Source organism: Ophidiomyces ophidiicola (assembly GCF_022830035.1).
Source record: "Ophidiomyces ophidiicola strain CBS 122913 chromosome Unknown scaffold_28, whole genome shotgun sequence".
Taxonomy (NCBI): Eukaryota; Fungi; Ascomycota; class Eurotiomycetes; order Onygenales; family Onygenaceae; genus Ophidiomyces; species Ophidiomyces ophidiicola.
In genome coordinates this window covers 123,625-145,270 of record NW_026054668.1, presented here as the reverse complement: position 1 = coordinate 145,270, position 21,646 = coordinate 123,625, and the positions used below count along the sequence as shown (strand labels likewise).

Sequence of the window (21,646 nt, the reverse complement as noted above, 5' to 3'; positions counted from 1 at the left end):
ATAGGCTCGCTACTAGTGAGTTTGGTGGAGGAATCAGAACTCAGCTGCTTTCTTCTCTCTTTTTTTTCTCACCCTCTTCTTTCATCTCCTTTTGGTCTCTCGTTCTCCCCCTTCCTGTCTAGACGACGGAAGAATAGTGCATTCTGCTTTCCGAGCTGGTCTTCGTGAAAGCGTTGTGTTGTGTGGTGTTGCGCGCGTAGTCGGTATCAGCCCTCCCCCGCACCGGCGTCGATTTCAGCTCCAGGCAGTGAGACAAGCAAAGACACCTCCCGGGCGGAACTCGGGCCTCTCGCTGTCAATAGCCATTCATTCCCGATTCACCATTCTCGCCTAACTAGTCCTTCGTTTCTTCCTGCGTGCTGGTCACTGTGTCTCAGACCACGATGAGCTGGTGTTAGCTAGGTCAGCAAGCTACTTAGAGTGACAGCTCCCGCTCAATTCAAACTGACTGGAATCATAGAGCATTTTTGATTTTGATTTTGGTTTTGTTGCCGCTTGTGCTACATCGCCGCCGCCGCCGCTGCCCGTGGCTTCCAAAAGACATTGCGAGACACCTGTCCGTCAGCTCACGCGGCCCCCGAGAAAGGGGGCTGTCGGCGACCTGAATTTCGTCGCAACAAAACGGCCTCCTCCCTCGCGCCGCCCTCAAGTTACCCTAGACCCATGTTGACGCAAGGCTGGAACCGCAATGTTACCCAACGCCATTCGTTCGCAGACCCAAGCTTTGGCCGTGCAGCCTGCATTGTTATTTATTATTTGCGGGCCACCAGGGTACCCCCCTTTCGGCGAGTTTGATCGCGAAAAGATTTATTTCTTTTTACCCCAGAGCAAACAAACGTAGTGCGGCGACGTACGCGTCGACGTTTTTATACTCCTGGTAGTCGTTCTATTTAAATTCAGCTCTTTTTTTTTTTTTTTTTTTGCGTTGCTTGACTGTAAATGCGCCGCGCTAAAGCATAGCTGTCCCTGATCACTTAACTACCTCTTAGGTTGGCGAAATTTTTCGTATTGACAAGCCTAGGTACCTCCGATCGAAGCGCAAGGCCGTCGATTCCATTACGCACGCCACTCAACCCATGACTACACCGAGAGGATGGCCCGGTGTGCCGTTAGTACGAGTTGGACCGATCCCAGGGCGCTGATGCAACGATGGCGCTTCTATCCCCTCGTTTTATCCATCCATCGCCCAAATAATAATACGTTTTTTTTTTCTTTCGTTTCACTCATTGCCAGCCTCTTTATAACGAAGCGAGAGAATACCCCATTCTCATCCCGACTACTTGCTAACTTCTATCCATGGCACTAGCGAAGTTGCTGCTGAAGTGGCCCCCCCTTGGAAATCGCCGTCGAAAATTGGCGGATAAGCTGTCACCTCAATAGACGAGAAATTGTCGTTGAAGTCCCAAATCTTTTGCTGCGCGACTGAGGGAAACAATCCTGTTGCTGCACAGCATGCGACGATAGAAAAATTGGTCATCCGTGGACCGAGATTAAATCAAATATTATCATGCAAGTGCTGAAGAGTCCTGCCAATTGTCAACGAGACTGGACATTGGCATCCTTTACAAAACAGGGCTGCCCCTAGTCAATCGACTGAATATCATGCTGCATTGTACGGAGTACTCCATACATCTTATCAAAAATCAAAGGAATCTGCGATTCACCAGAATGTTTGCAGTATGCCAATGTATTGAAACGCGATAGAGAGTAAAGATTGTAGTCAGTTCTTAAACCAGCAATCGCTTGTTAATCAGACAGAGATATGCATAAAAAAAAAGCGAAAAAACATTTGCCCACACTCAGAGTCGAACTGAGGATCTCATCATTACTAGTGATGCGCTTTACCAACTAAGCCATATGGGCTACCTGTTGAAAGTTTCCCGCTGCCAAGTAGTTTGTTATGTTAACTTGTTCAACAAGAGCAGATAGTAATCGACCGCAAACCCTGTACAAGTTATAGAATTTCCCGCATCTACGTAGTATCCTAGCCCTCTGTGAGAATAGGACACCAATGTCCCCTTGTAACCGGCAAGTTTCGTGGCGGAAAAATGTCGGCGAATTAGCCAATGGGAGCACGCCCACCCAGAATGCTGAAAATCGATTGGCCCGGAGACCAAGTCGCTTTACCGGCGTCTACTCAGTACCACCATATCCTCCTTCTGTGCGGCCATGCTAGGCCTTCGGAGGAAATATCGTACGTTTCTAAAGAATATGTGGTTCTATATTCGCTTAATGCAATTTGAAGCCTACAGGCAACATGATTCTAGATCTGGTGGGCCCCGCCCTATATATTCTACCCCCTATATGTCGCCCTGTCATTGGCAAGTTATAACAAGAATGCCAACGCAGCAGCAGCTACTGTGGCAAGGCCGAAAACGAAAGATCCCGTTTGAATGACATGTTTATTTGTCAGATATTTCGCCGAGGACCAGACGAGAATCCGAGACCCGTTGACAACGTGAAATGCGAAAGGCCACGCAGCGAGAAACTTTAGTCCCGCCTTAGCAATCAGCGGCAGCGCGCCAAATGCAGTCGCCATGGCTGTTGTCGAGAGGTCCCAGCCGAGGTAAGGGGAAACAAGGTATGCCGTGCCGAACAGGTACAGCCCGCCAGAGAACACCATGCCCGTAAGACGCTCAAGAGCGGACGAGATGGCGCCAATCTGCCATCTGTAGATAGTAAGATGCGGCGCTACAGGCCGACTTAGGCGTTGAGCGGCAAGGGCTTTTTGGGCATCTAGAGGAGTAATGATTTGATAGTCCGCGGCCTTTGTAGATTGGAATCTGTGTATGTCAGGGCTACGGGGAACAAGACTCTGGGCATTAACAACGTACCGGACTTGATTGGCGATAGCAATCGCCAGCGGCATACGCCGGGAAATTGCCAGCCGGGAGAGAGCTAACGACGACGGTCTGCATACTGCGGTAGTTAGTAGATATAAACATTCGGCATATATATCTGGGCTTGGCTTGTGGAAGGTTAAGACGTACAAGACTGCAAAGCCATGGTGGGTGGATATGAGCAGAGAGCACTGACCGGAAGGCAATTTCCAGTACAGCAAGATTTCCGTGTTTTGAACCTCGAAATATACGAAACACTCCGTATTTTACGATGACGTGGTATCGGTGTATCATATCTAATTTTAAACATTACATAAGCCGAACCGCATCTAAAAAACTATGTTAAAGCGGCGGAATTTTCACCCCCTCTGAGCTAACCCAACGTCCACTCTATTCGCACGGCGGAAAGCCCAGCTTTCAAGTGTTTTTGACATAACAATTGGATTCCGCGCTTTCGGGAAAAGATTTTGAGAGATACCAGAGTACACGTCATCGTGCGTGCTGCTTCTACCTGAGCGCGAGATATTAGCAAAAAAGATGTCTGACCGGGGCGCCTTTCGCGGGGGGTTCTCTCGCTCCGGAGGCCGTGGCGGGGGACGCGGAGGTGGCCGCGGTGGCCAGAGAGCCGGCGGCGCAGGACATCAGCAGTCGCAGCAGCAAGGACAACAGCAAGAAAAGCCAAAGAAGGAAAACATCCTGGATCTAACTAAGTACATGGATAAAGAGGTGTACGTGAAATTCAGCGGCGGAAGGGAAGGTCTGTGCTTCGCCATCGCTTGAGTGTGTTGTTTTTATTCCTCAGGAAAATCTACCTGGAACTTTGGCTATTATTTTTAAGTGCAGCGTCGCACATTATGCTGTTGGAGCGTCCCTGGTCTAACATCATTTTGGCTACAGTTTCCGGTACCCTAAAGGGCTACGACCAGCTTATGAATCTTGTTCTGGATGATGTAAAAGAGACTATGCGAGGTAAGGCAGCCTTCTAGCTTTTTTAGAGCCGAGCTCATCATTATACATAGATGACGAAGGTAATGAGACGACACGTTCTCTGGGGCTCATTGTTGCACGCGGAACGCTTCTGGTTCTAATTTCCCCCGTTGATGGGAGTGAAGAAATTGCCAACCCTTTCCTCCCGCAAGAGGAAGAATGAAGAGGGCACGGAACGCCTTGAGAAGCCCTTGCCTATTATTTTGACGATTTGGGCGATGTATACCCAAAACTTTTTGTAGATCCCACACGCAATCAGACTCCAGCCGATTTGATTGTGCGCGTGTGCATGTCCGAACATCCGCATATAGTGCAATGGTACTTGCACTCGGGGGGCTCTGCCACCTTCGCGAGCAATGGGAGGAACAAATGGCTGCCGCCAGATGGCGCAATAGGATAGGGAACGACTGAAGTGCGGCAATGTAGATAAGAAGCTGGGTTCCGTATTTTCCATACATCTAAGTTGAATATTGTAGTGCACCTGTTATCCTAACAGCCACGGGCTAGTTGTTCCAAGTAGATTTGACTTCGTTAGGGGAAGCCGCTAACGCCCTGGTCAACGGGCGTGCTTCCTTGGAACCCCATTCGAGTTAAAAGGTGCTTTGGGGCTCTTCTTCAGGGTAAAGAAGCACCACTCCAGAGTATTCATCATAAAAATGACTTCATCCAACCGTTCCCCTTTCAAAAACCCTCAAGCCAGTACATATCAACTGCCGCCCTCCCAAGTTATAAATTCGTCGAATATCCGTAAATTCCACCAATCTCTCCCCTCATATTCCGTTTCGCCCCTCATCCTTCTTCCTGACATTGCCAAAGCTCTCGGAGTCAAAGCAGTCTTCATTAAGGATGAGAGTAGCAGGTTTGGGTTGCCTTCCTTCAAAATCTTAGGCGCTTCCTGGGGAACTTTCTGCGCTTTGACCGAGCATCTAAAATTGTCCCCAGAAAATACCAGTTTAGCCGAACTTGCGGAGGCGGCGAAAGCTAACAGTGTTAAACTATTTGCGGCAACGGATGGTAACCATGGACGGGCAGTAGGGAGGATGGCCAAACTTCTAGGAATTGCGGCAACCATCTACGTTCCTGGTTTATTGGATAGCTATACCCAAAATTTGATTGCTACTGAAGGATGTGAAGTTATCCCTATAAACGGTGACTATGATACCACTGTTCGCGCGGCAAGCGAGCAGGCGATGCTACTTCCAAATGGAATTTTGATTCAAGACACATCTTTTGAAGGATATGAAAAGATACCGGCGTGGATCGTGGAAGGATACTCCACGATGTTGGACGAGATCGATTCCCAGCTCCACGATATGTCTCTAAAGCCTACACTTCTCGTCACGCCTGTCGGTGTTGGCTCGCTCGCACAAGCCGTTGTTGCCCATTGCAAGTCTACTAAACCGCCAATTTCCGTCGTCACCGTGGAGCCAGACACTGCAGCCTGTCTCCATACCTCGTTAACGGCCGGGAAAATCATCCCGCTTCAAACAACCGGGACCATCATGAGCGGCCTCGATTGCGGAACCGTGTCTTTTACCGCCTGGCCTATGCTTCAAGCCGGAGTGGATATCAGTACAATGGTATCAGACCTCGAGGCCCATCGCGCCGTGGAACTTCTCGCAGCTCAGGGCGTCAACTTGGGTCCATGTGGTGCTGCTACGCTGGCCGCTATTGAGAGCATTTCTACTTCCAATCCGAGCATTCTCAGCTTAGATTCCGTGGTGGTATTACTAGGTACAGAAGGGACTCGACCATATATAGTCCCTGTGTCACCGGTATCCTGATATCAAAATCAGGGTGCCTTGTTCAACATCTCTGTATGGGTCAGATTAAGATGAATAAGACAAATGAAGAGTTTTCGATCAGATAATAGAACGTAGCATCGGCAGACAGCAAATTTTGCTATGCAGAAATAATATTCATATTCGCTTTAATATCTATGTGGTAAGGATAAGTGAGGATGGAATGACGTTCCAAATAGCAGACCAAAGTGCTCATGGGTCGATTGCATACGATTTATCAGATGCCATGCTCAATAACGATAAAATCTATTTATGTTATATTATCACTGTTACTCGCCGTCCGACGACTCATCGTCTATAGTTTCGACCAACAAATTGCTTCCATGTCCAACTCGTTGTTTCATTGATCCTCCTGTTTCAAGGTCGTATACAACACGGGGCATAGGGGACACCAAACGAAAACCGTACTTGTGTTCAAAGCCATGTGGCCTCTCCACCTGGATTTTCGAGGAGCCAGCTTCCTCGGATTCTGCCTTGAAAACTTCATAGCATTCTACAAAAGCGTACAAGTCTTCGAGGCTAGTGTTTCCCGAAAAGCGACGAATAACTCGCTCTCCAGAGACAAGGCGAATACTAATCCGTATTGCATCTGGGTCTGTCATGGCTGGCTCTGGAGAAATTGACTGAGCTCGCCACTTCTTCCATTGCTCAAGGTCCCTAGCAAATTTCTCGGTGGTGGCTTCTTTTTCCTTTCGTTCCTTTTCAAGTCGTGCTTGTTCTAGTTCTGCTTCTCGTCTCTGCCGAGCACGCTCGCGGTCAATGGCGAGCGAACGCTCATATGCGGAGTCTTGCTGTTCACGGATTGACCTGGAGGCTTGCTGCTCGGCTCTAGATGATCGAGCCCGGTCAAGTAAAGCTTTATTCTGGTCCATGGCGGACCTGGCCTTTTCTAGAAAAGCGGATGGGGAAGTTAACCCGGTCATTCGCGCAATGACCGACATCGCGGAGGATGAAACGTTTGGTGTATGGGATATTACAGCAGCAAAAGGGAACTTCGTGCAGCGAAGAGAATGGGCGACCTGGTACGCCTCTGAGTCTTGTACGTTCCCACCCCACAATAGGACATTATTCCTGGGGTCAGCTAGAAAGGCTTTAACCTGTTCGCTGAGAAGTGTATCCTTAACCCAGCTATTCGTGTAATCATGTTCTGGGGATAGAATAATCACGACAAGGAATTTTAAATCTCGGTGAGCCTTTTCCACAGCCATGTTGTAGCCGCTTTCCAGCCAGTGCAGCGTATTAGGGCCATATTCCTCCTCGAATTCGCGAATGAAGCGCACTGCTGTGTCCTTTGGGCCCAAAGATTTACGACCACTTGTGTTCCCTTTGGTATTTCGCAGAGTTGATGATGTAAACGCACTCAATATTCGGGGCAAGAACGGAAAAAGCGTTCCAAATATACGAAGAGAGCTCACTAGCATTCGAGAGAGAAGGTTGAAGGGGGAAAATAGAATGGCAAGGAGAAAAGGCGGCTGGAAGGTAGTTGGTTCGCTGGGTTGCGTGGATATTCTTGGAGCGGGTTCTAGGCCGCGAGCGGCAGAAGAGGGTTGAGGGGAGAGGTCATCAAGTTCATGGAGCAGATTTCGTGTGACTCGTTGGGGTGGCAATGCCTGAGCTTCGGCGAGCGGATCAGGACCCTCACCATCAAAAAACTTGGTGATTGCAATCTACCCGGCTGGTCAATAAACAGTTCAATATGCACCAATAAGTCGTCGCCCCTACCTGAGCATTCCATTCGGACCGACTGAGCAGTGGAATTGCTTCTGAAGGCTCCTGCCCAGTCACTGCAATATACGTCTGTAGGGTTTCTTGCTGTGCCGGGGAAAGGCCAGCGGTGCTGGTATCCTCATCCGACATTTTCGCGCTTATCACAACGGCAAGGCCATGCGTGGCGAGCGGGTTGGTATCTGATGACCTAAAAAGGAGCTAGTTATCATACAAATACAAAGGGATAGATAAATGGCAGTTCTATTACAGATGGCAAACAAAATACTGAGGATGAGCTTCCAGCTTGGGGACAGCAACATTCTTGATTATATAATCGGTAACTAGTTATCGACATCGGCACTAAAGGCTGTTTGCCATGTTTGTGCCGATCACCTTTTATGTTTGGCGCGAGAATTTCAACTTGTATGACGAAACCTATTTTGGAGTCTCGTGGTGTAATATCTGAGTTGTATTGCTAACTTCGAGATATATATTCTAACATTCTAGTTCATAAAATTTCGACTATTAAACGCTCATATCTGGTCCTTAGTGTCATCAAATGGAGTAAAAAAATGGACAGAAATACAAAATGGACGAAATTATCTACAACACTTCGATTTTTGGTCCTGTCTTCCCGATTGTCCAGCCGGCTTTGACAAGCTCGCCGGCGCCAACAACTTCAAAGCCAAAGAGTCCCGTAGGACATGGGAATTTGGGAAATCCGTTGTATTTCTGGATCCAGTTCGTTTTCCCATTGAGTAGCACTTCTAAACGACCCTTGTGTTGATCTCTGCTCGGACCTGGGTGAGGACGCAGACCAGGAGGATTGAGGACAGTAAAAATATCCAACTGGCGGGATCCAGTGATACAGTTTGCACAGATTTCGAAAAGGAACTTGCAAGTGCGGCCTTTGTACGATTGGTCGAGGTTAAAGGTTACGACTGCGCTGGATTGTTCTTGCGGTTTATTGTCTTTGACCACGAAGAATGGCCCAGGGGGATTTTTCACGAGATTTCGGCTATTGATGAAGAGTCTGTAAGTATTTACAGGGGAAATTTGCTTGGGTTGCTTCTCAGGCTTCTTCTCAGGCTTGTATTCCGGATAATGCTCAGGCTTCTTCTCAGGTTTGTATTCTGGATAATGTTCAGGCTTCTTCTCAGGTTTGTGCTCAGGCTTGTAGTCTGGCTTGTAGCCTGGTTTATGCTCGGGCTTGTGGTCAGGCTTATGCTCGGGCTTGTACTCTGGCTTATGCTCGGGCTTGTGGTCAGGCTTATGCTCGGGCTTGTACTCTGGCTTATGCTCGGGCTTGTAGTCAGGCTTATGCTCGGGCTTGTAGTCTGGCTTATGCTCGGGCTTGTAGTCAGGCTTATGCTCGGGCTTGTAGTCTGGCTTATGCTCGGGCTTGTGGTCAGGCTTATGCTCGGGCTTGTACTCTGGCTTATGCTCGGGTTTGTGCTCAGGCTTGTAGTCTGGCTTATGCTCGGGCTTGTACTCTGGCTTATGCTCGGGTTTGTGCTCAGGCTTGTAGTCTGGCTTATGCTCGGGTTTGTGGTCGGGTTTGTGGTCGGGTTTGTGGTCGGGTTTGTGGTCGGGTTTGTGGTCGGGTTTGTGGTCGGGTTTGTGGTCGGGTTTGTGGTCAGGCTGGTAGTCTGGCTTGTAGTCTGGCACTTTATGCTCAAGCTTGTGGTCGGGCGTCTGATCGGGCGTCTGATCGGGCTTCTTCTCAGGTTTGTGTTCGTGCTTCGGATCATATGGAGGGTTGTGGTCATATGGCTTCTGATGAGGCTTCTGTTCTAGCTTCGGATCATAGTGAGGGTTGTGTGGCTTCGTGTCATATTTAGGTCCATGGTCGTATATATCCTTATTATCTGGGGCTTTATAAGGCGCCGCGAAGGCGATAGAGGATAACACCAGAAGAAGCGTGGTGCACTTCATATTATTCAAGCAAAAAGAATAAAAAGTCAGATAGATAAATAGTTTCTCATTCAAGATAGACTTGTTATTGAAAACACTCTTCTTAGATGAATGCCATATCCGCAAGAAGCTGTCGGATATTTATACCCCGTAAATATGGGGTTTATATTCCGTCTAGGATCGCGCTGACACTTCCTCTCATGAAAGAGTGCTCTTTTTTTTTACCCGTGCGCTACCTTGTGTTGAAACAGACACCACAAAACACGGTCCAAATTTGCGCTGTGTGGGTATATGCTCATGTTGCGCAGCCATTCCCCTCCTACTGTGGTCCTCCCGTAGGAGCACAGGAATGCATGGCAGGCTTCAGGATGGAGGAGGCTCAGCTCAGGTCATAAAACTTAAATTCGGCAGCTCGTTTTTTATGGTAGTTAAAGGATTGCGCGCTAAGACCCAAAAGAAGGATTGATGACATTGCGTCGATTTCCAGATTGTAGCGCAGATGCTGGCCGATCAACGGGCCGCCTTGTAGTTAACTACTTGGCTCTAAGGGCTGGCGCTAGCTTGGTAAGACAATGATTCTATAAATATTGGAATGAATAGTTACTCCGTACAGTACTGTGTCCTTCTAATAGCGAGCGGCCAGTTTAGCTATTTGAATGGATGATGTCTCTTCCGCGAGAGTTACTCGGTATGGTCATACAGGCCTTTGCAAGCATTCGATCTATTTTTATTAAACTGGCTCATTGTTTGCACACGTACTCTGTACACGCAAGCCACCTCATTTTCCAGAGACCAGTTATACACAGAGAAGAAAATTATGTCATTCATATTCGTTACTAAGAGTTGCTTAATCCTCCTACGAGATGCAGTCGTCAAGGTCATTCATACAACGCCAGATCGTATAAGCTTAGATTGCCCTGGAAATCCATAACCCAAATACAGCAATAAAACATCTTTCAGACAATGGCGTTTGGTTCTGTCCCATAATAGACCGTTTCTTTCTGGTTGTCGCCCTTCGCATTCACAGTATCGCCAACCGACAAGCCAGTGGTTGATTCCAAATTTTTCTCCCGTGGCGACGGACAAGTAGGCAGCAAAATGTCATCATCACTGCAGGCTGTGGTTCTATATGACTCCACATCTAGAACTGGTTCTAGAGCAGTCGGTAACCCAACCTTATTTTCTTCTATTTTTGACGTCATGTCAGACCGGAAGGTTGACCCATTCACCGAGACGGTGATGGAGGCACTGCGGGGAAGTGTGCTAGAGGTTGACGCTGATGCAAAAACCGTCGTCGTGTGCATCGGAAGCGTATGGTACGCCGTCACTGTTACCACATTTTGAGGTTCTGCCGTTGTAGGCGTATGCGTAACCCAAGTGCTAGGCCCTCCAAAGCAGCCGTAGCTAAAGGCTAGAGTCAGGATAATCGCGGATATCAGGCTTACGGCAGGATCAAAAAGAGAGAATTGCTCGAATTGGAACCGAGGCTGAATACCTAAACCCTGAAACTTCTTGCTTGGGAAATCAATGGCAAATCGACGCACCCAGCCCACATATGACAATTTTGGTAACTGTCTCTGAGTCCCTTGAATTTTATGATGAGAAGGTTGGCGAGACGCCTCGGCGCTAGAAGAATTGGTACCACTCATTTTCTGGCTTCGTTTGTCGTCGACGGAGCGGAGCTCCGCCTCCAGGCGGAAAATGTCTTCCTCCGCCATCCTTCGCTCCAACTCCCGCCTGATATCGCTTGGCAACCACAGCCCGACTTCCACATCAACCTTTTCCATATCCCTCCAAGCAGCTGCCCAAGCTCCAGCTCTCATCAACCCATTCGCGGCATATATCCTAACTTCCCACTTTCGTTCTTCACTTTCTGAAGTGTTTATGATATGTCGGCCACAGTCATCGCATTTAGCTCCGTCTCCAGAATCTATGACAGTGCATCCTGATTCATCCTTGTGTTCCTTGGTGTAGCTATCTGTACCGTCTTCAACCCCTAGAAAGTGGCCGTATGCCAAACGTGGTCGGATTAATTCTAAACTTTCTAGCAGGCGTTCCTCCAGTAGGTCATAAACTTCCTGTGGATGAGAAATAAGTACTCCACGGTCCCGTAAAACACCTGAAGCAGATACTTTGTCCTCAAGCAATTTCCACCGCCTCCAGTAAATATCTGGGAGCACTTCCTGTAGTAGTTCCGAATTTGGGGTGCCCATTCGAGTTGGGAGCAATAGTGATGGCGATAGTAGGGTGCAATGCAGAAGGACAAGTGGGTAGTCCCTTTTCGTCTCTTCTTCAAGTACCATTTGAGGTAGTGATCGACAATACTTTTGCATTGATGAAGATGGCGATGCCGCCCCGGAGTGCATGGGCATGGAAATCTCTGATATACTAGGCGACTGTGCGCGAAAGCTTTCCCTTTGCTTGCGCGCTCTTAATGTCATGTGGGCTGGTGAGAAAGCATCCAATTCAGAGTCCTCGTCACCCATTTGCATCGCCCGAACGGAGCTGGGGTTTCTAAAGGGGCAGTCTCCGTCTCGTCCTCGTGTCACAAACGACAGCTGCCGATTTTTCTTATCAGGGTAATGGGACCTCTCCACAGTACTAGAGTGGTGGTCATCCTCTCCGCTAGGTATATTTGCTTGTGCATGAATCAAAACTGAGCCTGGAAGGGAGGAGATGGACGAGCGGTGCGATTTCGTTCCGGCATATCTGTTCTGATGAATATTTCGATTGGAAAAATGGCTGAAATCTCTCGTCGACGGGCTAATCGATCCGTCGTCACTTGCTGTGGTTCCATAGTAGTCTCGATCAAGGTCATGCAGATACACGTCCTGAACACCCTTTTTCGAAGACTCCATTTATCGCTCAACCGTAGGTAGATTTTCGAATATTTTTCTCCTCGGTCAGAACGCCTCAAGATGTCATAAAACCGTTAGCCTTTTAGGTTTGGAGGGCCGTTGCGAGCCGCGCCGAAGACATAAAGTTGCTCAAGAATAAATGAATTCAATATTTGGCCTCCGCGATATCCGGAGACATTCTTTGGAATACTGACCGATCGAGTCCACGGATACGATCAACATGTGAAAAGCAACTGGCTCCCGAAAATGGTCGCCGTGGGTCGAGTCCTCATTAAATGTTTGCGGTGGTGGTGCTCCCGGTTGCCAGGGACAACGCCGAGTCGTCATGGAGCCGCGCAAACCACTACGACCGAACCTGCAGGTGAGCCGTGTTTGAGATATGCTGAGCTATGTAGTTGCTATTCAAACAAAAGGCCACTGCATCGAGAATCGATCAAAGTATGGATTATGGCTCTGGCCTCTGGTCTTCTTTTCAGTGCCTGGGAGATTGTTTGGTGGCGACCCTGCCCCTGGGCGCTCTGTAGTAGTTAGTTGCGGGAATCTACTATAGTCATAAGGAGTTGCTTATTTGGTCAAGCTGGCCGATATGGCCAGTCTCCCAGCTGCACTTGAATGCTAAAATTGTTTGTCTGGATGCCATTATTGTTTTGGCTGCCGCTTGTGCAACCCACACTATGTAACGATGCGGGGGCCCCTTCCCCGCATCGAACTGCAACGTCTATAACTATTCGGCGACGGTTGTCGTGACATAGTGTTGAACAAGTTAGACGTACACGGTGTCCTACAAGATATAGTTGCAGCTAAGTTATAGCTATGGCTTTTGATGATAAATATGAAACCTTTAGGTTGGGAGACTGGACTCTGCAGAGCGGAGAGACAATCCCAAACGCCCACATCGCCTTCAAGGCGTTCGGAGATCCTAGCTTGCCAGCGGTTGTCTATCCAACTTGGTATTCTGGCTGTAAGCCGTTGCTTGTGCATCTATGCTCGCATTGTGACTTCCATGGGCTGAGATATTTAATGCATAGTGATATCCCACAACTTCTGGCTGATCGGAGACGACAAGGTGCTCAATCCTAACAAGTACTTCATCATCATTCCCGCCCTGTTTGGCAACGGCCAATCTTCTTCTCCTTCAAACACTGGTATACGGCCATTCCCACGTGTGTCATTCTACGACAATGTGAGAGCGCAATATGAGCTTGTCACACAGCATTTCAAGATCGGCCATCTCCGTGCGGTGGTGGGTTGGTCTATGGGGGCTGGGCAAGCTTTCCAGTGGGCATCGCAATACCCTGACTATATGGATTTGATCGTTCCATTTTGTGGCTCGGCGAAGACGTCCTTCCATAACCAGGTCTTTCTCGAGGGGATAAAAAGCGCCCTGCTTGCCGCAAAGGGATTTACATCCTCAGGCTCGGGGAAGATTGGCGTGGCACTTAATGGAGGTCCATATCGTGAGTGGACGCCTGAGGAGCGAGAAGTTGGATTGAAAGCGTTTGCGAGGGTGTACGCTGGCTGGTAAGGAATATTAAATATGACGCTGTCGTTAAAACTGACGTATTTGTGATGTAGGGGTTTCAGTCAAACATTCTATCGCCAGAGGCTGTATGAAACAGTTCTTGGATACAAAAATCTCGAGGAATTCTTGCAAAAATTCTGGGAAGGCCACTTTGCACCAAAAGGTATCAATCCCGATAGCCATATCTCTTCGTCTATACTCATTTTCCCCCACAGACCCTGATGACCTTCTTGTCATGCTCCAAACGTGGCAAAATGGGGATATATCGCAACAGAGTCCATACAACGGAAATTTTGAAGCTGCACTTAAGGGTATCAAAGCACGCGCTTTAGTCCTACCTGCGAAGACGGACTTATACTTTCCGTAAGTCCATATTTTGCTAAGCAACAAGGACCAATACTAAGCAAGAACCATAGCCCTGAAGACTCGGAGTATGAGGTTGCCAACATGCGTGCATCTGTTGGTGAGATGGATGTTTTCCCGTCGATTTGGGGTCGTAAGTAATCCTAGAGTGTTGAGAAGGTTTAAAGCATAGCTAATTTATTACCTGTAGATTGGGCTGGAGGGCCAGGAGATAGTAAGGAAGATGTGAAATGGCTCAACGATAAAATGGCTCTGTTTTTCAAAGAAGTCCCTGAAAGACAGATGGCAATTCCACCTCCCGTGAGTGGATTAGAGGAACTGAAAATTTAGTAACTATACTAGTTATTTTTCTGCACTTACACAAATTGAAATTTTCAAGGGGATCTGAGAGAATGTATATTCTAGTTATTAGCTAACCTAACCCTAACCCAATGTTCCCCTATGCTATGTAGGTGTTGCCACATTGGTGTCCAAAAGGTCCCTCCCATTCCCATCCCAAGGTGTTGATTGTTTATCTGTGACGAAAGATTTACTGCTGTATTAGTTCCTAGTGATGTAGAAGCAAGTTTCGCTACTGCATTCAATAGAAACGGTCGAGACTATCGGAGGCAGCACCGTAGGACAACAGCCGTGAGTCGTAAACTTTCTCTGCCTCTTGAAGTAACTTACCTAGCCCATCGAGTGGGTCGTTTGAAGGATATCTCTCGATAACGTGCAGGTCGTCTGGTGGAAACCTCGCCATTTTTGTAGCATGAGCATTTTGTACTTTTGGAGAAAACACGTCAACACGCGCCTTGGTTTTGCTATGCCCGGAATATGGGATCTGTGGGCGACCGTAACATCGTTACAGTATTTTCAAACAAGGCTGCATAGAGCAAATTATCAGACAAAAGTAAAAGAAGCTTCCAAAGATTTTATGCTCCAATCTCTTACTATAGTAGGCTCAGCCTAGAAATTGCCTGATTTTCTTTAGAACAAATGGCCGACCACGGAGCTTTTATAGTCAGAGTGATGTTTTGAGAATGATGATAAGTGATGTAAAAGCAATGTGGTGGATACTATTTCCAAAGTGACAAAATGACAAATTGATGGTTTCAGATCAGATTAGGTCCTTAGGACTTCTGGGTGATGGTGGCCAATGGTGATGGTACAAAGGGGATGACTTTGGAAAACAGGAAGAAAAACTTTAGAACACATGACTCCACTAGTTAGTCAGTTAGTTAGCTCCATATCTTTCAGGGCTGATAATGAGGTAGCCTTCTCTTTCCTCCTGGAAGCTGTTCTGCTTCATCAGCCTTTTTTCGCCATTGACTGCATATTCAAGTTTTGTATCCTGGTGTTTTGGAGGGGGTTTTCATGTCTTTTTTGTAATTCTGTCCTGTTGTTATTCCATTCCTAAAATTGCCCCCTCCCCATCAACGCTACTTCTGTATTTGCTGTCGATTCAAACATTCCATTTTTCCTATTCACATATTGAAGGTTCTTGAAAATCACCTTAGTACTTATTTCCTTCAGAAACACCCTTTGTGATGGCTGCACCTCCAACAAAGCAGTGGGGAGTCACCCCCCCAATTTCAACAGTTCTACCAACCCAATCGGAGCTTACGGAGAACGACAATCTGATCGCGGAGCTCAAGCAACAAAACAATTTCGAGGCGCCAGCTGAAACGGAAAGAAGGTACTCCGATTCCTACTATTTTTGTCGTTATCGAGCTGAACATGACTTACGCAGAAAGCAATCCCTACATCTTATCCAACGCGTCACAATCGAGTTCGTCAGGGTTGTTGGTCGCAAAAAAGGGTTATCACAAGCCGCAATTGATGTTGCTGGAGGGAAAATATTTACATTTGGCAGTTATAGGCTCGGTGTATACGGACCAGGTTGGGTTGAGCGCTTTTAATACTGGAATGAATTTATGACTGACTCAACCAACCAACGGACCAGGTTCTGATATTGACACATTAGTTGTCGGCCCAAAACATGTGGCGATAGAAGATTTTTTTGCAGATTTCCCCCCGATTCTAGAGCAAATGGCACCCAAAGGTTCGATAGAAAAGCTAACACCTGTCCCGGACGCCTTCGTCCCAATTATCAAGTTAGAGCTTTCCGGCATTAGCATCGATCTCATATTCGCACGCCTCGTGGTGCACTCAGTTCCTTTGGGCCTTGACTTGAAAAATAAAGAGTTGCTCCGCGGCCTGGATGAGCGAGAAATACGCTGTGTTAATGGTACTCGTGTAACAGACGAAATTCTTGAACTCGTTCCTCAACAGAAGACCTTTCGCCTTGCTTTGAGAGCTATTAAACTTTGGGCGCAAAGTAAGTCCTCCCTCCCTAGATATGAATGTCCCTGACTTTTAACAGGCAGGGCAATATACTCTAATGTTGTTGGTTTCCCAGGTGGCGTTGCATGGGCCATGTTGGTTGCACGTGTATGTCAATTGTATCCCCAGGCCACCGGCTCAGTTGTTGTCGGGAAATTTTTTCGTATCATGAATCAATGGGGTTGGCCACAACCTGTGTTATTGAAACCAATCGAAGACGGACCGCTCCACATGAAAATCTGGAACCCGAAGGTGAATTCCTGATATTCATTACCCAAGACCCTTCCGCACCTCTAAATTTTAAGTCTAGATCTACCACGGAGATAGATTCCATCTCATGCCAATCATCACTCCCGCCTACCCGTCGATGTGCGCGACACATAACATCTCATTATCTACCAAAGCGGTTATCCTCCGCGAACTCAAGCGTGGTGGTGATATTGTTGATAAGATCTTCTTAGGTCAGCACCGGTGGAATGATTTGTTCGGCAAGCATACTTTCTTTTCAAAAGACTATAAATATTACCTTAGCATAACCGCATCGAGTTCGACAAAAGAAGCAGAGTCTGTCTGGTCAGGCCTAGTGGAATCAAAGCTTCGACACCTAGTCCTTGCTCTGGACAGAAAATCGTCATTTGAGATCGCGCATCCATTTCCAAAGGGGTTCGAAAGAGTACATAACTGTAAGGATGAAAAGGAAGCTGAAATCGTGAAGAGTGGCTCGACTCAGTTCCAAGTAAAAGGCATCAAAACAGCAACGACTGATGAGACTAACGACCCTGTACATGTGGCTGCTACCGAAAATGAAAGAGGTGCAATTCACATGCCAGAAACTGGAGCAGTCAGTAGTAGCACTATCTACACTACTACATACTACATTGGGCTTGAGCTAAAGCCGCTAGCACCAGGTATGCCATTTTCATCCTTCAACGTGATAAGCTGACTCTATCAGGTGCTTCTCGATCGCTGGATATTTCCTCGGAGACACAAATGTTCAAAAACATGTGCACTTCTTGGGCACAGTATCAACCCGGCATCAATGACTTAACAATCACTCATGTTCGTAGGTATGTTCAACTTCCGTTACCCATCCCGGTTTTTCTGGCCGATTCTAACCGGCCACCAAAGTTATGATTTGCCTGAAGATGTTTTCCGCCCGGAGGAGATTCGGCCGGTTCGCCCAAAGAAAAAGGGAACAAAGAAACCCGAGGCTACACAGAAACGAAAGATCGACGCCGTAGACGTAAGTTCCCGCCCCAGAAGGGTTTCTAACTTACTATGCAGCCAGGAAAAGCTCCGCTATGCAATTTTCCAGCATTAATGAAGGATGCAAAGCGCCCTTTACTGATCCAAAATGTTCTGTGTAGACCCAAGCATCGCCCGAAAACGCAACTAAGCGCCAGGTATCTGGAGAAGGAATCGCCGCAACTGCAACTGCTTGAGAACAAGGGTAACGGCTGTTTCGCATGTATTTGCTCTTTGTCTCAGATATGGCCCTTTTTGGTCGCTGTTGACAATTGAATGGAAACCTATGCTGGTAGCTTTCCAACGAGTTTTGGTAACTTGAATCTAACCTGTCTTAGTAAATGGCTGTCCGTGGAGAAATATCAATCCGTACGTTCTCTGTTCATGCCCCCGAAAGAGAAGCGCCCGCCTTCAATACTCTCAGGTTTTGTCGCAAGTCGCGGCTTCGGTTGACTGATTTACCTATTTTCGAGTGGGAAACAAGGCTTCCAGGAGTTGGGCGTTATTTCAGAATTGCCAGAAAAGGTCAGCTGCTATCATGTCTGCAACCCGTGTTTCTTTCCTATGAAAAGAACCATATGTGTACATATGGGATTGGATCTGTAGCAGCCAGCATTACATAGTTGCTAGCCCATCGTTAGACCACTTTAATAAAAGGAATTCTATATCAGAGCCTACGGGCTCTGCTGAGAAACTTTTCCAGGGTGCCTACTCTTCCTTCTCTTATGAACGTGGCGGTTTCTCTGCCGGCGCCCTACATATGCAGACCTATCCCTGATCCTCCCGACCAGGACAGGGACCGTTCTGTTGCATGTGTCGTACGGGGAAGTTGGGGAGTTCGCTTAAGTTCGCGCTAGCCCTAAAAGTACTGTTGAACCACATGACCTGGGTGGGACGAGTCAAAAATGACGGCAAAAAAAAAGGGTCGAGCGACACGTCACTTCCGCATCCTTACTGCCTCCCCTGTGCTTTGTTATGTGCTTCCCTCGTCCCATAGGTATTTTTATGGGGGGCTAAACCTCGCTACTTCTCTCATACGGAGCCCTAACTACTTTCTTTGAAAGACCATCTACAGTCGCAAACGGGAACCAGACTCGTGAGCCATCAAAGACGGTGCATTGGCGTTTTAAGATCCCTGTCCCACGGCAATTAGTTTAGGAGTGCTGTTGATACTAATATGCCCTCTGACGCTGTGCCATAGCACTGAAAGTGTGTGGTGCTAAACCAGACCAGCCCTTTCGTATAATAATAGCGTGTCTCAGCTAAGTCTCTATAACAATAACTAATCGCAGCAATTAAGAAAACGTGGAGGCCTAGATCTTGCATCCGGTGGAGTGTATTCCTACCAACAACTCTAAGCCTGAAAGCCTGAGCCCAGGAGCAGCACCCTTGTCCCAGACTCCTGCACCTTTTCCTTCTCATCGGTCCTCACAGCCGGGAAATCTATACAGACGGGTGTTCAGGAGCTATGGCTTTTTTTTTTTTTTTTGTTTTTTTTTTTTTTTTGACACACCATCCGAAACATTTATTTTCCACTAAGTTACTCTACACTATGACGGGGCCGTTTCCCCCCTTCAACGACCATTGACCCTTTTAATCTCTTATATATCCTGAACCCTCGTATGACCCACGGAGCATGTTTTGATTCTAGACTTCTTCCTTCACTCCGCTCTGAATTCTATTCCTAAATTCCGTCGCCAAATGGAGCCGGAGGCTTGGAGCTGAGTCTGTTTGTGCCTATCGCAACCGGATATTAATTTTGTTTGGAGCTCTGAACGCCGCACCACTTACCCAATAATAATGATTTGTCGTAAAAGAAGTGAATGAATGGATAAAGGTCTCTTATGCGTAACTTGCCTTTATTATAGGTTAACTACGGAGTACTTCGTATATTTCTCATAAATATATGCTCTTGTCCAAGCAATTGATTGTTATTTTACTCTTAGAGTACTAATCGGATACTGGCAGCGCCGACTTCACATATTCTTTTTGTAGTCATCTCGTCTATTACGTTGAAATTGTCCTTTGGCGTGGTGGTAGATGGTTGGTGTCTTTTAGCTTGGATGTTGTCCTTGGTCTTGGCATTCCTCTGTACGGAGTAGCCTCAACTGCACCTCAACCAAATACTTAGAAATTGAATTCCAATTGGATTCATAACCTTATGGTGAAAAGGCTGTGGACTCGGAGACAGTCGTCGCCCCGCTCCAGCTCTCTACTATTCGCTCTCCAATACTTTTCCAACCCCAACATTTCTGAATTTCGACGTTGACATAGGCCAAGCTCTCCTGTTTTGTGAAGTCAGTTTCGCGAACCAAAGAAACATTCAGGGCAGACTTTACAGTAATAAAGAGAGATGATGATTTCCCCATTTTGGCACATAAAGATATAGTGTTTGGTCTGCTTTACTGCTAATCACATAACATCAGTAACTGCTTACTCGTGTTATCACCTCTTGACTGACTCCCATCTCACAAGTGTAGAACTTCTCATAACAGATCAAAGGAAAAGATGCGCAGAGCTGCTATTAGGTATATTCCAACCATTTACTTCTTGTATTGCTCAAATTGAAGCCGGCAGTTACGACCCATTAGTCTCAAGCGGCAGTCGTTCAGGAATGAACTTGCAGGGGTTCCGGTGGACTGGCACCGATATTCCAGATGAAAGATAAGGGAAGAATCTGGTGGCTACTAGCAAAATAAGATGCTGCGGTATCTTCTGATCTGCAACTGGCGCAAGCTCATTATAACGGAGCCTCAAGTCGAAACCACCCTTCGCTATACACGATTCTGTAATGAAACTCCCTGACATGGACACTTGCGCAAACTTGAACTACCAGACGGGTTTTGCTTTACCAACCAGAAATTCTTCAGTTTGATCAGAAATGTTGGGCAGCACAGACCGCGGAGCTGCTTTTAACAGTGATTCAATCTGTGTGCATTTGGACCTGGTCAAACTCCTTCAAACAGAGTTAAAAAAAGTCAAACGTCAAGGATCAGCTTTGCATTACATACCCCCTTCCCAGCACCGGAGATCTGCAGAGCTCTCCTCTCCAGCCATGAATTATGATTGGACGGATTGTTGCACGCAGATCTGCTTGGTTTTTGCATTAAAAGCTTTTGTGAAGCATTTTGCGGGCTTATGGTTGACCATTCTGAATAATATCTTGTCGGGCTTCCGCCTACATTATCGGGAAACACAGAAATTGGGCTACTTATTCCAGTGCTGCAGTTTTCAGGGAAAATACAGTTTACCAGAGGACAAAGATGTTCTCATTAGAAAATTTGCTGCGGGAATTGAAACCTAGAGAATTGAAGGGGCTTTGAATTCAGACAAGGTTCAGAGCCGGATTGCTGAGCTGGACCAAATATACCAAGGAATGAAACGTATTGTTGGGGTTGATCGCCTAGGTTATACCAAGGGACTCCTTTAACAATGGCGTGGTTTAGACTGCCTCTTGCGCGGGCAACACGAACTAGTGGGAAAGATTATGCTGAGTACATACAGTTAAACTTGCTGTCCCAAGCAGAGACAATAATATCAAGAATTGGAAACAGAGAAATCAGCTGGAAATTTGGTAAGCAATTAAATTAGCTCGGCAACTTGAAGTGCTTGAATCTAACAATTCTTAACTGACAGGAAAACTGGATTAAGTCTACATCCATTCTGTGCCGCTAACGACTAGACCGCCACTTTTTATAGCCTCTGACATTCGCCTTCTCCTCCACACGGAATGACAGGAACCTTGTATTCCCGCAGAGAACTCGGTACTCAGATTGCCAAGGCGAATAGAATGGCGTCCTCTGGCTTTCTGAATTTGCCGGCACGTTCACCTATTTTTTCTGGGGCCGCATCCAATCCAGGTCACTGAATTCACATGAGATTGCAGGCTGCTCCGTACTCCGTATTCCGCTACAAATATGGACATGGACTACGGAGTAGAGGGACGAGGAACTCAAGGGGCGTATGGAGTTCATCCGTAGCCATACCAGGAAGGTGGCCATACTCTCCCCCGCAGTGGCAATCCTACGAATAATTGGCATTCCAACAGCACCAATTGATGCAAAAGCTTTGTTTGAGCGCTTT

General features: G+C 47.1%; 8 protein-coding genes and 1 non-coding gene across 9 annotated transcripts; 4 read left to right on the top strand and 5 right to left on the bottom strand.

Annotated features, from left to right (window-relative positions):
* Positions 1 to 1,790: 1,790 nt before the first annotated feature.
* LOZ57_005496 lies at positions 1,791 to 1,863 on the bottom strand. The gene has a single exon. It is a non-coding gene; the product is annotated as a tRNA-Thr (tRNA).
* Positions 1,864 to 2,326: 463 nt separating this feature from the next.
* On the bottom strand, positions 2,327 to 3,006 carry LOZ57_005495 (uncharacterized protein; the record flags this gene model as incomplete). The annotated part of the gene is made up of 3 exons (XM_049254526.1): positions 2,327 to 2,783; positions 2,835 to 2,919; positions 2,991 to 3,006. 3 exons carry the CDS (start codon positions 3,004 to 3,006, stop codon positions 2,327 to 2,329), a joined length of 558 nt encoding a protein of 185 aa, XP_049106505.1.
* A 371-nt stretch (positions 3,007 to 3,377) lies between these two features.
* On the top strand, positions 3,378 to 3,990 carry lsm7 (U6 snRNP-associated protein Lsm7; the record flags this gene model as incomplete). The annotated part of the gene is made up of 3 exons (XM_049254525.1): positions 3,378 to 3,597; positions 3,738 to 3,809; positions 3,860 to 3,990. The coding sequence occupies 3 exons, from the start codon at positions 3,378 to 3,380 to the stop codon at positions 3,988 to 3,990; spliced, it is 423 nt and encodes a 140-aa protein (XP_049106504.1).
* A 493-nt stretch (positions 3,991 to 4,483) lies between these two features.
* On the top strand, positions 4,484 to 5,611 carry LOZ57_005493 (uncharacterized protein; the record flags this gene model as incomplete). The annotated part of the gene is made up of 1 exon (XM_049254524.1): positions 4,484 to 5,611. One exon carries the CDS (start codon positions 4,484 to 4,486, stop codon positions 5,609 to 5,611), a length of 1,128 nt encoding a protein of 375 aa, XP_049106503.1.
* Positions 5,612 to 5,898: 287 nt separating this feature from the next.
* ucp10 (UBX domain-containing protein 10) lies at positions 5,899 to 7,486 on the bottom strand (the record flags this gene model as incomplete). The annotated part of the gene is made up of 2 exons (XM_049254523.1): positions 5,899 to 7,296; positions 7,352 to 7,486. The coding sequence occupies 2 exons, from the start codon at positions 7,484 to 7,486 to the stop codon at positions 5,899 to 5,901; spliced, it is 1,533 nt and encodes a 510-aa protein (XP_049106502.1).
* Positions 7,487 to 7,939: 453 nt separating this feature from the next.
* On the bottom strand, positions 7,940 to 9,271 carry LOZ57_005491 (uncharacterized protein; the record flags this gene model as incomplete). The annotated part of the gene is made up of 1 exon (XM_049254522.1): positions 7,940 to 9,271. One exon carries the CDS (start codon positions 9,269 to 9,271, stop codon positions 7,940 to 7,942), a length of 1,332 nt encoding a protein of 443 aa, XP_049106501.1.
* A 935-nt stretch (positions 9,272 to 10,206) lies between these two features.
* Positions 10,207 to 12,108, bottom strand: LOZ57_005490 (uncharacterized protein; the record flags this gene model as incomplete). Its single annotated transcript, XM_049254521.1, has 1 exon — positions 10,207 to 12,108. One exon carries the CDS (start codon positions 12,106 to 12,108, stop codon positions 10,207 to 10,209), a length of 1,902 nt encoding a protein of 633 aa, XP_049106500.1.
* An 813-nt stretch (positions 12,109 to 12,921) lies between these two features.
* Positions 12,922 to 14,323, top strand: LOZ57_005489 (uncharacterized protein; the record flags this gene model as incomplete). Its single annotated transcript, XM_049254520.1, has 6 exons — positions 12,922 to 13,069; positions 13,137 to 13,629; positions 13,684 to 13,793; positions 13,846 to 13,993; positions 14,047 to 14,126; positions 14,184 to 14,323. 6 exons carry the CDS (start codon positions 12,922 to 12,924, stop codon positions 14,321 to 14,323), a joined length of 1,119 nt encoding a protein of 372 aa, XP_049106499.1.
* Positions 14,324 to 15,522: 1,199 nt separating this feature from the next.
* On the top strand, positions 15,523 to 17,261 carry PAP1 (polynucleotide adenylyltransferase; the record flags this gene model as incomplete). Its single annotated transcript, XM_049254519.1, has 5 exons — positions 15,523 to 15,671; positions 15,726 to 15,874; positions 15,939 to 16,313; positions 16,395 to 16,570; positions 16,629 to 17,261. 5 exons carry the CDS (start codon positions 15,523 to 15,525, stop codon positions 17,259 to 17,261), a joined length of 1,482 nt encoding a protein of 493 aa, XP_049106498.1.
* Positions 17,262 to 21,646: the final 4,385 nt, after the last annotated feature.